The sequence below is a fragment of the Drosophila grimshawi genome, unplaced genomic scaffold, assembly GCF_018153295.1.
Source record: "Drosophila grimshawi isolate 15287-2541.00 unplaced genomic scaffold, ASM1815329v1 contig_1377, whole genome shotgun sequence".
In the NCBI taxonomy this organism is placed as follows: domain Eukaryota; kingdom Metazoa; phylum Arthropoda; class Insecta; order Diptera; family Drosophilidae; genus Drosophila; species Drosophila grimshawi.
In genome coordinates, this window is record NW_025062900.1 from 19,561,827 (window position 1) to 19,578,418 (window position 16,592).

General features: G+C 37.3%; 1 protein-coding gene across 20 annotated transcripts; it reads left to right on the forward strand.

Annotated features, from left to right (window-relative positions):
* The first annotated feature begins 2,496 nt into the window (after nt 1-2,496).
* Nucleotides 2,497-16,574, forward strand: LOC6566764 (voltage-dependent L-type calcium channel subunit beta-2). Of its 20 annotated transcripts, none has more exons than XM_032739098.2 (10): nt 2,497-2,993; nt 7,323-7,439; nt 8,471-8,692; nt 8,763-8,874; nt 9,919-9,954; nt 11,049-11,548; nt 11,613-11,780; nt 12,093-12,222; nt 12,867-13,133; nt 16,069-16,574. In XM_032739098.2, exons 1-10 carry the CDS (start codon nt 2,916-2,918, stop codon nt 16,560-16,562), a joined length of 2,124 nt encoding a protein of 707 aa, XP_032594989.1. In that variant the 5' UTR covers nt 2,497-2,915; the 3' UTR covers nt 16,563-16,574. The 20 variants fall into 20 exon arrangements, with proteins under 20 accessions (XP_032594989.1, XP_032594996.1, XP_001992903.1 ...); XM_032739094.2 differs by lacking the exon at nt 2,497-2,993 and adding an exon at nt 5,423-6,571; XM_032739095.2 differs by lacking the exon at nt 2,497-2,993 and adding an exon at nt 5,423-6,571 and having other exon boundaries at nt 11,061-11,548.
* Nucleotides 16,575-16,592: the final 18 nt, after the last annotated feature.

Sequence of the window (16,592 nt, forward strand, 5' to 3'; positions counted from 1 at the left end):
TGGAGCCTACCAAAAAAGGAAGGTAGCCAAAGTCAGTGGCCTCTGCAGACAGTACCGGCGGCAAGTCAAGAAAACTTTAAATTGGCTTTTCCTACAAATATGCAGGCATTTTCCTAAAGCGCACACATTCACACACACTCAATCAGAATCAAGCATTTGTTTACCGTTAGCAATCGAGGGCAATCAAAACGGCTGCACTACCGACTGCTACCTGTATCAGTGCCCTACTGCCAAGGCCAGCACGCACACACAACTGTATTGAACCCTATGATTATTTTTCAAAATTAAAGTCTCGAATTTGGAACGGAACGCTTGCCGCATGCCGCATGCCGCTTGTTGCTTAGTTGCTTGCCACTGGGATCTGCATGTGGATAATTGCGGGCTTTTGGCTGCCCGAATCCATCGATACATCGACCGAAATTAGAATTTTAGCCGCTGTCTTTGGCCCCTTTTTACCTGCCGACTGCTGCAGGCAGTTTATGTTTATGTAGATCAAGTCCAACAAAAAAAAATACACACACACACACAGATCATCAAACTGTGCTCCGGATTGAAATTTACGATCAATTGCTATAGTATGCATATAGTTTAAAGCAACCGAAGCAGACCAATTATGCCTGCAATATCCAAAAACTGTTCATTACTCCTCCAACTATTCAAATCAAATTGTCAATTATGACTGACAAATGTGAGTTTGTTTTCAAATCGATTTGCATTCTACGAATAAAATTTATATTTAGAGGGAAACCGTTAAATATCGAGGAATAAATATTGTTTGGCTTTTAAAAAGTTTTCTTTTGCTTTTTTGTTTAATAATATCTGTTTTCTTGAATTAAAAATTGTACACTTGGTCAGTTATTATAAATAAAGCTATCGTTAAAATGCAATAAGCTTGATTTTCCTTGGGTCTAAATTTGAAGGAGGATTTGAGGATTCCAAAGATTCTTGTTTAAATCTGGTGAAGGTTCATAGCATTCAATAACGACAAGCGAATGGTCCTTAAGTCCTTTTCCTTCTGATTAGAGTTGGTATAACCAACAGTTACAACTATTTTGACCCATGACTATTTTCACAAAATGTATCTGACTCACATTCCCCAATTAGAAAATCAAGGGCATGTCGTTATAGAAAAGACACTATATATATAAAGTTATTGGTTGGCAATCTTGACTAATTGTTTTGCATGTCACAAAACACAGTTTTTTAAAGCTTTACATAAATTATCGTTATATTTTTTGGCAGCATTTAAAGTATACAACTAATTCGGAACCATGACAAAAGCTGATTTCCTTTTGAAGCTAAAAATACTAAATATTACCGCCTAAAAGTATGCAGCTTAGAATAATGAAAGAGGCAAAAGTATGCTCTAAAATGTTGGCATAAATACAGATTCAAATAATTAAATATATACGTGCGTAAATTCGAATAAGAAAATCTATAGAAAAGTACAATGATAAACAGCCTGATTATTTATTTTTGTTTTTTTTTTCCTCAATTTTTTGCAATTTATAAGTGTTAACCTTAAATGTAGTATAACAATTTACATTTTGTGTTGAACTTTCCACTCAATTCTTAATGATTACCAAGCAGTTTTTTGAGCATAAAAAGAATGCAAAACTTATAAGTTTTTTGCTATAAAATTGCTTACAACTTAACAAATAAATGCGCATAAAAACTCACGCCCACACTTACAAACTTAAAAATGTACAAATATATATATTAATATATATATATATATTGAAAGCTGAACCGATTTTGCAATATATCCAATCAATATGCGTGCTTGCAATTTTGCAAATTGGGTATAAAATGTGGACAGTTCGTATTTAGGGTTATCAGTGTCTTATTGTGCGACTGATCATGAAGTCGATTGTGGTGTTCCGCATCACGATGTGTGCCACATTTGCTGGCATTTGTGGCAACTGTTCGAGCTATGGAGGAGATGCTGAAGATGGTGTCCCCCCTCCCACTCCTGATGGATCTGCTGGCGCCCATTCGCAGCTTTTAACCTGAATAGACTGGGCTATAAGTGTAGTCAGCACTAATATGGATTATCGGATGACAAAACGTGGACGACCCGGATTAAATGCATATCGGCTTCATATTCAACATATTCTATATACACATACATACATATATATAATCATAATCTCTCATTTACATGTATATACACATATAATGTAATTTCACTTAGGTAGGCTGATGACACTAGATGAATAGGAATATACTTGATTTTATTTTACTTCTGACTTATGCAAAATACATATAAAGTATACGACTGGTTGTCCTTTCTAAAGGGGATCTTGATGCGAAGCGGATTTGTGTTGCGATCATAAAGAGAGGGGAATCTTCCCTCTTTGTCTGGCAGCCCGCTAAATGCGTCGGCTGCCAAAAATAATGTCGCCTCCAATTCGGCATCAACTCGACAGCGACAACATCATCAGGCAACATACAGTCGGAATTGATGTCTTTGCGTTTGTGGTCGATCGCAGTTCGTTTGCCGCTCATCCACAAAAAAAAATTGAATTATTATTAAGAATTTCCCGCTTTCGATCGCCGAGTTTCACCCACGCGAAAATTTGAAAATTGCTCATAACATTCCAATCAGTGTTTGTGTCCCGCTTGTGACCCAGTTCGTTAAACTTGAAATCGCCGCCGTTGAGTTGATTATAGTTTATGTGCCGTTCAATTTAATGATGGCCATTAACTCATTTGGCCATTTCGCCCGAGTGTTTGTTTATGTTTGATTTGCGATCTATTTGCGGTAAATGATATCGAAAAACGATTGCATAATTTGTATGTGATTAATCTGCCGCTGGCTCTACAAATATCCATTCACACCTACCACAAACAAACAAACACACACACACACACACACACAGCCACACGCACAGAGAAAGAGAAAAGAATCCAAAATGAAGAAGCTGCATCTGGGCGCCAAGCACAAGGCGAAACAATACAAACCCTTTAGGAATAACAATAAAAACCGTCGGGTAAGTTTGTCTAAAGTACGAACCCCAGATACGACATACATACATAGGTAGACCCACTCCCCCCTTACGCATCCACACTCGACCCGGTTCGTTTATTTTTATACACTTGCGCTCTCAACGATCTGAGAGCACTCTCTCTCTCTCTCTTCTTCTCTTTACATTTCCCAGCAGCGAAAAGACCACATTATACTTTGTAAGCGGTGTAGCTTCGAATCCATACCACGACACATATAACGTTTGTGTAAAGTAAGCAATTTACACACTACATTACTTATTACTAATAATATATATATTAAAAAAGAAATTAATATATTGGATTATGTATATTATGACCTATTCTATGGTAACACTTGCTAATATAAACACAAATATTTATATTTAATTTTTCATTAAGCAAATTATAATCAGCAAAGTTGCACCAGCGCAATAGTTAAAAGAGATACTAAATCAGATTAGAAACCAAGTGCTTAGAAGCAAGAGCATTTCTAGGTAAAGAATTACATTGTATGCATATAGAAGGCATTCGGTATTGACAGGGTCATTCACCAGTTCGCTGCTGGGTTCTCTCGTGCTTTTTCTCAGTACTTGTTGCTTGGGCATGTTGAAGATCTCTTCACTCTTTGTATTTATTTTTGTTTGTGCTCATTTGAATAAAAAAAACATGCGAATTTATAGCACAAATAATGCTGAACTATTTTATATGACTGTGCAGATTAGCACATTCCGGTTTTTCCAAGAATTTCAAATTTATGCAAAATCAAGTGTAATTGTAAAAATCCTTTTCCAGTCTTAAATGCTCAATTTTGCATTGTAATCATGTCAATGTTATCCACTAGTTGCCAGGCACTGACAAATGTAGATCAGCTGATAGCTGTAGTAACGGTTACACACACACACATACACAGTTGTAAATAGTGAGTGCATTGGCAACACAATGGGACACACTTTTAGAAGAAGCGGAAAAGGTAAACAATAATTTGCCACAAGTACTTTGACCAGCGAAAGTGACCCAAGCATGGAATTGGGGTAGAGGCGGAAGAGGTGGCAGAAGAGTTGGCCAACGCACTAGCAAATGACATTCGCATTTCTCTCTGTGGCATTGGGTTTACACACCACAAAACAATGGGACAAAGTGGCAAGAAGAAGCATTAGTGGGAGAGCGCACTCTCCACGGCACAAATAACATTTAAAATTGATCAACGCCTGCGCATACCAAAAGTGGAGACTTTTTTCATTACAGTTGTCTCGCCTTCGCCTCACTCACAGTGCCTCGGTGCTCATCTGGAAATGTTCCTTCTCTTATGCCCTGCCTGCGCCTGCCAGCCTGTGGAGATGAACAACATAATGTTTACGTTATAGCGCACATTGTGTGTTGCATTCAATGGTTCAAAATTCCACAACAAAACTGCTGTCTTGGGCATATAATGAAATTCACAACATTTCATTTATTTATGTATAAGAGTTTTCGTGACTCTTGTATTGGATTTAATATTTGGAGTTAACGACTCGTACACAATATTTACTATTCATAGATTATTTAGAATTGAGAAATTTAAAAATCTACCCAATATTTTAAAATATCACAAGAAAATCTCATATACATATATATATAGCATGGAATAAATATTATGGAATGTATTATTCTGAAACCTATATAAAACCCAAAATGTATTTACTGCAATATCTACAAGCATATAATTAAATAGAAAATTCCTTTCTGTGAAATCTACATTTAATATTTCTGTGATTCTAAAATCAGCTCTAGTTTAATAACCCCAATTGTGAACTCACATACGCATACACATGCATACGTGTGTCTGGGTGTGTGGACAATAAGCGTGGCTTGCCCAACAGGTGGACGACCCTTTTGCTTAATATAGACAGATATCGATTTTTCACACATCAACAGAACTCTTGGCAATGGAACTGTTTACTTAAAATTACAAGCACAAAATAACAACATTTGATAAACATATATATGTATATACCTATATATTTAAATATATATGTATATATCAATACGTATTTATGTAAATTCCCCCTGCACACTGAGGCAAATGGCATTGCACTTGAATTTCCAATGAGCCTAAAAAAAGTATTTTGTTTACATTTCAATTTGGCAAAGTGTGTTGTGCAGTTGTATTGGAATTGAACCCACATAGTAAGTAGTACTCGTGTACTCATACTCATTCAATCTTTGTAATCACTTACACACACATCCACATTGTGGAAGAGCGCGCATTGTGTGTGTGTGTGTGGGTGGGAGGGAGAGGGGCAGTGAGGGGCTACGCGCGAAGCGTACTCCCAACAACATTTACGCACTGGAAATGAGGGAAACTCTACACAAAAGTTTTCCCGAAACGAACGAATCATGAACAAAAAATTTTTTGTATATTCCAAATACAGAAACGGTTCAGTTTGCGTGCGGAATTGAGTTCGAGTGAGTGTTGAATGCGAATATGCGAATGCGAAACTGAATGTCGTGGCAAATTGGGGGACGACGCGGTATCTAAATCGAAATATGAATCGAATGTGGCCAAACTGTAATAAAATTAAATAAAAAATTAGATAAAATCACAGCACAAGTTCACACACAAAAAGCAACCAAACAGGATAACAGGATAACAATCAGAAGTGATATAGCAAAAAGCAAAAATAGCCACGCAAGCTAAAAAAAAAAAGCAGTAACCAGAAAGAAAAAAAAAACAAAAATAAAGAAGAAAACTCTCTCAACAACTACACTCTCCGGAAAGCAATCGACAGCCTTTTTTTTTTACTTTTTTTGATTTTCCAGCAAATACTAAAAAATTGAAATGAGCCGCGGTTCAACTTGACATGCTAAATACCTATTTTTAGCACACAACAAAGGAAAACTTGGGAGGCGTCAATACGGTCTCGATTCGATTCGGCAGCAATAAGGCGTCAAACGCGTTGCAAAAAAAAAAAAACAGAAAAAAAAGATTTCCGAGATTCGCCTCCTAAACGTAAGAGTCGAGAGAGAGAAGGGCAAGCAGTCAGCGGCGGAAGTCTAAACAGCGTGTGTGCCTTTCCAGTTACATTTACCATTTGCCATTTACCATTCACCGTTTACATTAACTGTGCCTCTGGTTTCCAGAGTTCGTTATCTCTCTCTCTCTCTCTCTCTCTCTCTCTCTCACGCACTCGTTGTTGTTGTTTGTTTCGGGACACGCCAATTGTCTAATGCGAATTGTGAATTGTGAATTGCAGCAGCAGCAGCAGCACCAGCTGCAGTGACAGCAACCAGTGTGAGGAAGGTGCTCGCGGCAATTGTGCTTATCTTACGTCTCTCTTACGCTACGTAAACGTAGTGTCCACTGACGTTATCAGTAATCAGCTGTGCAGCGTTTTGATTGTTGTTGTTGTTGTTGTTGTGTCGCTGTGTCGGTAACATTATCAAAATATCTTCATTCGAAGAAGATTATCGGGCTGACAGGCCCATGGTGCAGCGTGCATCATCCTCAGATGCTCCCTCAATCCAGGGCGGCCAACATCGAGAATCTCGATTTGGCCTTGGATATACAACATATCAAAGCGGATACAATAAGCTATTCACACAGGTGCAACAAACAAGTCAAATAATAATACATTCCACAAGATTACAAAATGTACAAAGATACAATTTAGTTTTGCCTATGTGAAAATTACAGTAATTAATATATTATTACAAGACAGTAAAATGAATAAGAATAGTACCAATTAAAAATAGAAAAAAATATAAAAACACAATTCAGTTTTGTCTTAACACCAGAAATAATAATAATAAGAGTAATAACTATTTTATTACCAAAAAAAAAGAAAATAAACAGAAACACAATTAAAATTTCGTGTTTGTGAAAATAATAGTAATAAACGTATTATTCATCAAAAAATAAAATGCATTCTATAACAATAGAAACAATTAAAAATAGCAAAAATGTTCAAAAATACAATTCAGTTTAGTGTTAACAGCAGTAATAAATATTTTATCACCAAAAAATAAATCAAGAATGCATTTTATAAGTCTTGGCTTTGCGGAAATAACAGTAACAAATATATTATTACAAATTTACATATACAGTAATAATAGTATTATTTATTGCATTCTTGAATAATGCCTTTTGATACTGTATTTAATAAACAGATGTATTTTAATGGCGTTTTTATGGCATTGTTTGTTTGACCCAGAGACTCTGGCCAGCAGCCAAAATATTTAATTACTTCTAAGCAGAACAATGCATTGTGGTATTACTCACGTACATACTTAACATATTTGCCTCGAAAAAACTAGAGCACATGATTTATTTATCTTTTGTTCCTTTTATTTTCTAGGGTTCTGCCGACTCGAACTACTCACAACCGTCATCCGATCTGTCGCTAGACGAGGAAAAGGAATCGCTTCGGCGAGAAAAGGAACGTCAGGCCTTAAGCCAGTTGGATAAAGCGAGGGTAAGTTTGTAACAGCAGATTGCATACATCGATAATAATCGATTACACCGTAAACACTTGGATTCACACAGAGCGTCATAACGCATCAATTATCAGTTTTAATGATGCTCCACAAGGATTTGCTTTGCCGAAAATTCAGCATTTTTTCGAGTCAGTAGGGGATGTTCCTAAATCAATACTGACAGTGTATTTTGTCCATCACTAATAATAATTGGCATTCACTGCGAATATGTAAGCAAACCCAGCGCAAAAAATTGAAATTAAAATATCAAAATGGTCGATAATCAAGATAAATTAAAATAAAATCTAATTTTCAAGATTATTATATTTATTACATGTATTTTAAATGCATATGTATCTTAAATAAATTAACGGTATTTGAGGCAACAAGGAGTCGCATTGACTAGACTGGCTTAGAAGGTATTTAAGCAGCATAGTTGATGTGAGATATATTCAATTAATTTCTTAAATAAAACCCTTTATAGAATGGCTTAAAATGTGCTTAATTATTTATTTGAATTGAAAAATTGCCCACAAAGGCATTTTACATAATGCGTCTGGTATCGTTACTGTGCATACCTTTTTGATCCATCCCTTCTTTCTACATTGACAAACAGACCTTGCAAAGCAGTGTAGAGCATTCAAAATAGAAACTACAGCTTCTAATTTTTTTTAAAAAATTCAAATGTCATTCAAATTGTAAGCAAACTAACAGCTGTGGCTGATGCTGATAATGATGCTGATGTTGCCTGTGTGAACAGTGTTTCATATCCTTGAAAAATTCCCATTCATTCCACAAGATGGAACACACCGTAGATATGTGTGCTTATTGGTACAATCAAGTTCGCTCACGAATCAGGCTCGTGTTCGGGTTCGTTCATTGATCGAACTAACGAATCGAAACGAACGATCGAATTGAAACGATTAATCGCCATCGAATAATCGAACACACGTTCGCTTTATCGTTACAACTCTCTCTATGTTTCTATATTAAAAATCTGTTTACATTCTAATTGCATTTGAATTTGCAGAGCAAACCAGTAGCGTTCGCAGTGCGAACCAACGTAGCATACGATGGCGCCATCGATGACGATTCGCCCGTGCAGGGTGGTGCGGTTTCATTCGAGATGCGGGAGTTCTTGCACATCAAGGAGAAGTACGACAATAACTGGTGGATCGGCAGACTGGTTAGGGAGGGCTGTGATGTGGGCTTCATACCCAGCCCCGCTAAGCTAGACAACATTCGCATGCAGGTGAACAGCACATCAACATTTCTTCCACACGATTTCGATTTTCTCTAAATGTTCTTTAACAAATTTACAGAATCAAACTAGACCCTCAAGACTGTACGGCACAAAGGGCTCCTCCAGCGGCAATTTAGGTGCGGGACAAGCAGGTGCGGAGCCATCACGAGGTAGCACACCCCCCACACCTGGTATGACACACATTTCATTCTCCTGATTTCTTTTTGGTCGAGGTTTTATTTCGTATATCGTATAATCAAATTTGATTTCTAATCAAAAATTCTTTTCTTTGTTTTGTGCGACTCTTTCAAATGTAATATTTACTATTTTTGTTGTTTGTTTTTTTTTTTTTTGGTATTAATGTCGTCTATATAATTTAACGTCGTTCTCGACGTCGTCGTTGTCGACCGTCTCGTTACTCATAACGAGCTACCATTTTACATAACTTAAATTACTATTTCTACATACTACTACTACTTCTACAACTATTACTACTACTACTACTACTACTACTGTATACACGTGAGTTCGTCTGTCGATAGTCAAGGGTTCTTCCCAGAGGATGCAAATCGAAAAGACCTCTTTCTTTTTTTAGCTGAGAACTTCATCAGTTGATCGACAAGCAGCTGTGTAAGGTCGTCCGATTTCAGAGTCACAGATATTCTCAATCAAAAATAATTTTCATTTCTAGAAACCTCGAATCTGGCAAAAACACTGGGCTATAAAAAGTGAATCGTAGATTTCGTACATTTTGTGTTATTCAATTATATATCATGCTACATCCCACACAATGAAACTGCAATCAGGAAATATATTTTGTATATAAAAAACATTTGTCAAATGTTTGTCCACTGGTCTACTACGGACATAGATATCTCTTTCTCTTTTCCCTGCATGACAACCACTCAGCGAATTGGTCCAGAACGCATCTCTCTCGCTCTATCACACACATACATATACACACATTTGTATACACCCCGCTTTCTTATAGAGATACAATTAATAAGCACGTTTTTAAACCATTTGCTAGAATTCTCTCCTAATGAAAGTGTGAAAATCCTATTAACTGCACTCAACTCTCTTTTACCACCCAACACAAATGTTACATTTTCAAATATGCAACAACAACAACAATAATAACTACAATCACTTACAACAACAACAACAACTACAACAACAACAATAATATATATGTTCCTAATACCAACTGTGTGTGATATAAACGTGTTCCAAAGACCCCTATAGTACAACACCGCGCAAGAAAAAACAAGGTTTGTCAATGACACTCATCTGGTACTCAGAATACTCATTTTCAATTCCACGTACGCTTGCGCTCGGAAAATTCTGTAACTTTAACCGTTAATCCGTTAACATTTCCCATCTAGAGATGAGCAATATTGGCATTCCAAATACTCCATTTATTCATTTGTTTTCTATCTATCCAAAAGCTATATAGTTTGAGCTTATTTTCGAATGTACCCTGAACCCATTAAGTATAAGTTGTACAAAAGTATGTATAACAGGCAAAAGGAAGCATCTCCGAACCAACAATCGATACAAACTCTTGATTAGCATCAAAAGTCGAGTCGATGTCGATGATAGTTTGTCTATCTATCTGTCTGTCTGGAAGATACTTGAAATTTGCCATATAAGATTTCGTATACTGTACGCAGATCAAGTTTATTTATTTTACTCACAATTTTAATGATGGGTCTTTCTAATCGGGTATGTATATACCCTGACATTATATTTGTCAACTCTAAAAAGTTCATTAATATCGTAGAAAATTGTACTTTCCCAGATCATGTCTTGGGTTCAGGGTAACTCCAAGGCGAGCTCTCCCGACTAGCGCAACAATCGTTTAGATTCTGTCTTGTACACACTAGATCTGTCTCTGTCTTCATCTGTCTCTCTCTCGATCTCTGAATGTGCATCTGTCTCTGTCGTAGCTCTGTCTCTAGATGGGTCAGTCAGTCATTTCAGTCACACACTTCACACACCCTTTAGTTTTAAGGTATGCTCTAGATGAAACCGCATCCTCGATTTGGCCATTTCATGCAGCATTTGAAATCGCGTGGTACGGTTGCAATTTAAATTTAAAATCCTTTCCAAGCACACGCACACACAACGCACAGAGATACACAGACATAAATATAGAGCAATATACAGCTAAAAATTGTGTGTGTAAAATGTATATATATATATATATATATACTATATATTTGTAAATATAATTTAGTTGTAAATTGGCTTTGTGGCAACGCCGTAGCGCTCGATCGTCGCTGATAGCATAAATCATAAATCATAAACTCGCTCATCCGTTGCCATTATTATTATCTCTTTCGCAATGATACTAACGAATCAGGTGACGAATCAGATTCCATGGGACCAGGACGACATGGCAAAACACCATTGGCAACGCCACCCAACAAGGAGAAGCGCATACCGTTCTTCAAGAAACAGGAAACGGCCAGCCCCTACGATGTGGTGCCATCGATGCGTCCCGTCGTCGTAGTGGGTCCAAGCCTTAAGGGTTACGAGGTAACCGACATGATGCAGAAGGCACTATTCGATTTCCTCAAGCATCGCTTCGAGGGTCGCATCATTATAACGCGCGTCATGGCCGATATATCGCTGGCGAAACGATCGATTCTCAACAATCCATCGAAGCGGGCGATCATGGAGCGTTCCAGCAGTCGTTCCGATTGCATGGGCAAAGTGCAAGAGGAGATCGAGCGCATCTTTGAGCTGTCCCGTTCACTGCAGCTGGTCGTACTCGATTGTGATACAATCAATCATCCGTCACAATTAGCAAAAACTTCATTAGCGCCAACAATAGTTTACTTAAAGATTAGTAGTAGTAAGGTAAGTAACTACAAACCATATCTCAACTACTAAATATAACAACAAGTTTTATTTATTTGTACAGGTCTTACAGCGTTTAATCAAATCACGGGGCAAGTCGCAAGCTAAAAACTTAAACGTACAAATGGTTGCCGCTGAGAAACTCACCCAATGCCCACCCGAAATGTTCGATGTCATTTTAGATGAGAACCAATTGGAAGACGCATGCGAGCACATCGCCGAATATTTGGAGGTAGGGCAACTTAAAAAAACGGTGTGTCAAACCAAAACGAATTAAAATTCAAGTGGAAAACCAACGGCGAAGACAGTGAAATGTTTTCAAATCTATTTCGGAATTCAGTTTATGTGTCTTGAAAAAATGAAAGATTTCTAAATTTCAATCGGTTATTTTGAGTTAACGCTGTTAACGGTTAATAGTTCTTAAAAATAAGTTGGAATTTCAATCGGTTACTTTGAGTTAACGGTTTCGTTTTCGGTTTGACACCCTGCTTCATATACATATCTACAAACTTATATCTAATGCTTACTCGCACTCCACACGTAGACGTACTGGAAGGCAACGCATCCGGATATTCGAAGCGGCACAGTGCCGGCCATTGCCAGGCCGATACCGTCTCAGGAGGTGTCCGCCTCACCGTCTGCAGACCAGACGCACATGGGTCCAACACCACCAGGTAAAGTCGATGTTTCTGTAAATTGTGTTCATATTTCAATGAGCGCATTTGTCATCTTCATACCCGTGCGTATCGTATTCCACCCACCCACCCCCTACCCTATAGCCCCAAACACCCCTTCGGATCGCTGAAAGTCGTCAAATTCTCAAGAATTTTCCAGTCCAATTGCCCACTATATATCTGTCTCTCTTTCTCTCATCCACAATTCGTTTGGCAAATTCAAAAAAAAACAAAAAGTCAAAAAAAACCTATCGAAAGATAATCGGTTCAAGAGCCCCATTACCATATTAAGAAGTCACAAAAGCGACACTTTTATCAGATGATATTTGATCAGTTAAACTAGTTATGCATTTATTTCGTTAACTCGACATAAAATACAGTAAATTACTTACATATATACATATACATTCTCACAACTATATTCACATAATACTACTACTACTATACTCGTACAAATACAAATACAATTCTAAAAAATTTGTCTTTCTCAAATTCAAATTCCCATGACTGTACCGAAATAAACCAAAAAAAAAAAAAAAAAAAACAAACAAACCAATCGATGCTTCTTCTTGCTCTCTCTCCGCATTCGCACGTGTCTGTCTGTCTGTGTGTGTGTGTGTGTGTGTGTGTGTACGCGTGCGCAGTCGATGGCGAGGAGTTTGACGAACACGAGCCACGAATGGCGAGTGCCGAACGCGAAGGTAGTCGGGAAAGGGATCGGGAGAGGGAACGGGATCGTGGCAGTAGGGAAAGAGAGCGAGAGAATGAGCGCGACTACTGGGATAGGGAGTTCAACAGAGATCGCAGTTCGAAAGACAGAGAGAGAGATTTGGAGTGGGAGCGCGAGAGAGCACGCGAATGGGAAAGAGAGCGAGAAAGGGATTGGGATAGAGAGTTCGATTGGGACCAAGGTAAATTCAAATGTTACTTTTAATTTGATTATGTAATCGCATAATTTCAACAGCAATTTTTATAACTACTTAACTCTGTACTCCCAACTAGTTTGTCATAATCATATTTCCCAAAACAAACCCCCCTTCCCCTATCCAAGTAATTCTTTTTTGATAGCACACAAAGTTTATAGATTTCAATTAAACCAGTAAAAACTTAGAGCTATAGAGTCTTAAATGTAGCACCTAGTTCCAGGTCAGCTTTTCTCACACAGTTCTACAGTAATTTTTGATTTTCTAACTTATTAAATAGTTCATAGATTAATCACTCAATTTGCTTTTCAATTATTTCCCAGGGAGGAGTAAAAAGTTAAGCTTTGGTTTATTGTATTTTAGCCCTAGATTTGGTAGTAGATATTATAATCATTTATTAACAAATCATCATCGAGGTAAAAAACCTTCTATGTTTTCCTCTTCTCGGAGGATTTACCATATTTTAATTAGATTAAGTTCTTTACCTTTTATGTTTTTTGTTTTTGGTTTTCTGTTTATTTATTTTTTCTTTTATGCAAACACTTCACAGCATTCACAGCACGAGACATACCCGGTTCCTTTACAACAATGCTATAATTCAAATTACCAATTGCCAAGATCAACACAATATCGATATATATCAACAAAGTACAAAGCAAAAGACAAACTATATATCCAAATGTCCAAATCGTAACAATAATCAGAAGTCGGTGTCGGTTCCAGTTTAGGTATCTAAAAAATACTCCTCAACCTCGACGAACAACAAATGCAACACGAGATATAGACACACATATATATGTAAATATGTATATATATGTTATATATATTTCAAGTTGTCCAGAATTCGAATGAGGTGCTCATCCATATCAATGGAAACTTTCTGTTCCTTTCGCCTGTTGCCTGCTCCGCAAGGGAGCATATTAACCCTAACAATTAAGATTCTATTTCAATAATAATATTTTCTGCTTGAGTTCTAATAACAACACTAACCTGAACAACCTTAAACTCTATGCTTTACCATATTCATAATGACCATTAGATTAGGATACAAAAAAAAAAAAATGAAAAACCAAACCACAAACATATTATTGTCTAAATGTGTTTTGTACTCGTTTCTAGTTACTGCTGGCGTCGTGCGCCTCTAGTGTCCTACTCGTCATACTTCTACTCGTTATACTCGTTCTACTCGTGCTACTCGTTCTACTTGTTCTACTCGATTTACACATTGTTTGGGTCCTCCCGACCCAGGCTCAGCAACAGCAACTCAGTTCAGTCAAATTGTTGAATATCTTGCGTTCTTTAATTAATAACATTTCAAGTTAGCAAAAAATCCAACTCATTCAAATTGTAATCGTTACTTAGAACACACCCAAACATATACACCCGCACACACATGTTGGCTTAGTGAGTATGCACTCGCCAAAAATGTTCGCATTTATTTGTTTCGTGCTGTTTCAAATAATCTCCCTTGATTTTTAATTGTTTAATTATTGATTCATTATCAGAGCGGATATTTGCGTTTTGCACAATTCCATTAATTTGCATGCTGAGGCATAGTTCTTTATTTCCTTAAATCCCCATTTCGTTTGCAGTAACGATTTCGTAATTAATTTAAATATTTTCTTCATGCTGGCAACGAAGTCAGGCTTCATTGGTGCTAAATTGTTAACAGCTCCTAATTGGGTTGCTTTATTTTGCTAGACAAAAGAGTTCACAACAAAGTGTTCGGTTGTCAGAAATTATATCACATTAAATGTAATTGGACAAATTATTTGTATACCTAAAAATAATCTGTACAAATGCAAAAAATTCACATGAAAAATATAAAATTTTTAACGAAATATAAATATATTATAAAAGGAATTAAATTTGTTTAATCTTTGCTGAGCTCTCTATTTAAAGTAATTCCAGGAATTAAGTTGAGGCCTAAATTCATCAAACCGAAGCGAAATTCTCTGTACCGAAGCGAAATTCTCTGTACGATAAAAGAAAAACATTTATTTATTTTAAGCTTATATATTATTGCTCTAGTTAGAGGAGGAAGTTAAATAAATGAAGTACAATTTTAAGTATAAAACTATTTGCTTCAATTCTAATTAATTCTTAAATTTTGAAGAAGTCTTTTATATTTAATTGTGTATTTTTAATTGTAATTATGCACTTTTGCATACAAATATTCGCTCTGCTCATTTAAATTATTCCAACGACCCAATTTTGGTTATAAGTTATTTGCATTTATCCTATTTTCCACTTCTGCAATCGAAAGAGAAAAGATACGTTTGCATATTTAATACGCTCATTTGATTCTCCTGTGTTTAATCTTTATCCAAGTGCAGCTAGTAAGACTCTTAGCATTCTTTACTTTACAAATGTTTTTCACTTGCCTTAAATATCAGATTGAATACAAACAAACATATGAAACTGATATGAAATGGAATTCAAGTGAAAATTGAACTTAAATATCAATTTTTTCTTTATTTGTTTTCACATGACTAATACAAAGGAACAATTTGATGTGTATAGGCTTACACAACTATTGATTTAACATTATTGTTAGCTGTTGCTTTTGCGTTACCAAAATCCTAACCCCAATTCCCAAAATTGTTAGTACTAATCGTTATGGGCGCGCCCCTATTATAAGATGGCTCAATTGCAATACGAATAGCTAGAAAAACCACTCAAACAAAAATATATGCACTCCCGTGTTACTAAAAATAAAAACAAATTAAAAACGATTGTTTAGTTTATTACTTTTGTCAAATGGCTTCAGGGAATTGTTTACCTGCTGTCATTTGATGCGTTCGAATGCTTTTGCTTTTAGTTTGGTTTACGTTTTCGTTTCAGTTTGAGTTTATTTCTTAACGCTTGAACACTTTATGTAATTTGCGACTAATGCGAAAGTGTGTGTTGACCAATATTGCAGGAGGTGCCTCTTACCATCACAGCCGTCGGCCGGCCACTGGACGTCACCAGGAGCGGAGCGGGGGCAGCGGCGGCCCGGCGTCCCATGCCGCCACCTACGAACGTGAACGGGAGCGCTACGAGCGAAAGGCGCAGGAAAGAGAACGACTGCATGCCCGTGATCGTGATCTCATGCACTACGATCTCAACAGCGATGAGATGCTCGACGAGCGCAACTTTGAGTATCCGGCGATGCGTAGCGGCCCCAGTGGCGCCTCCCATCACGGCCATCTGTCACGCGGCGGCCGTCTGCTCGACTCCGACACCGATTTTGAGCGCGACGATCGACTGTTGGGCGCCAGTTCGAGGACACGCTACGGACCGGGACCATCGACACGCATCGATGATCCGCGCATGGATGTGTCGCGGGCGGCCGCTGTTGTCGATCGCGATCGCGATGAATACAGTCCGCACAGAGGTGGTGGAAGTAGTAGGAGAATGCTGAATGCCATGTAGGAATCGTGGATATAGGGGTGGGATCAGATC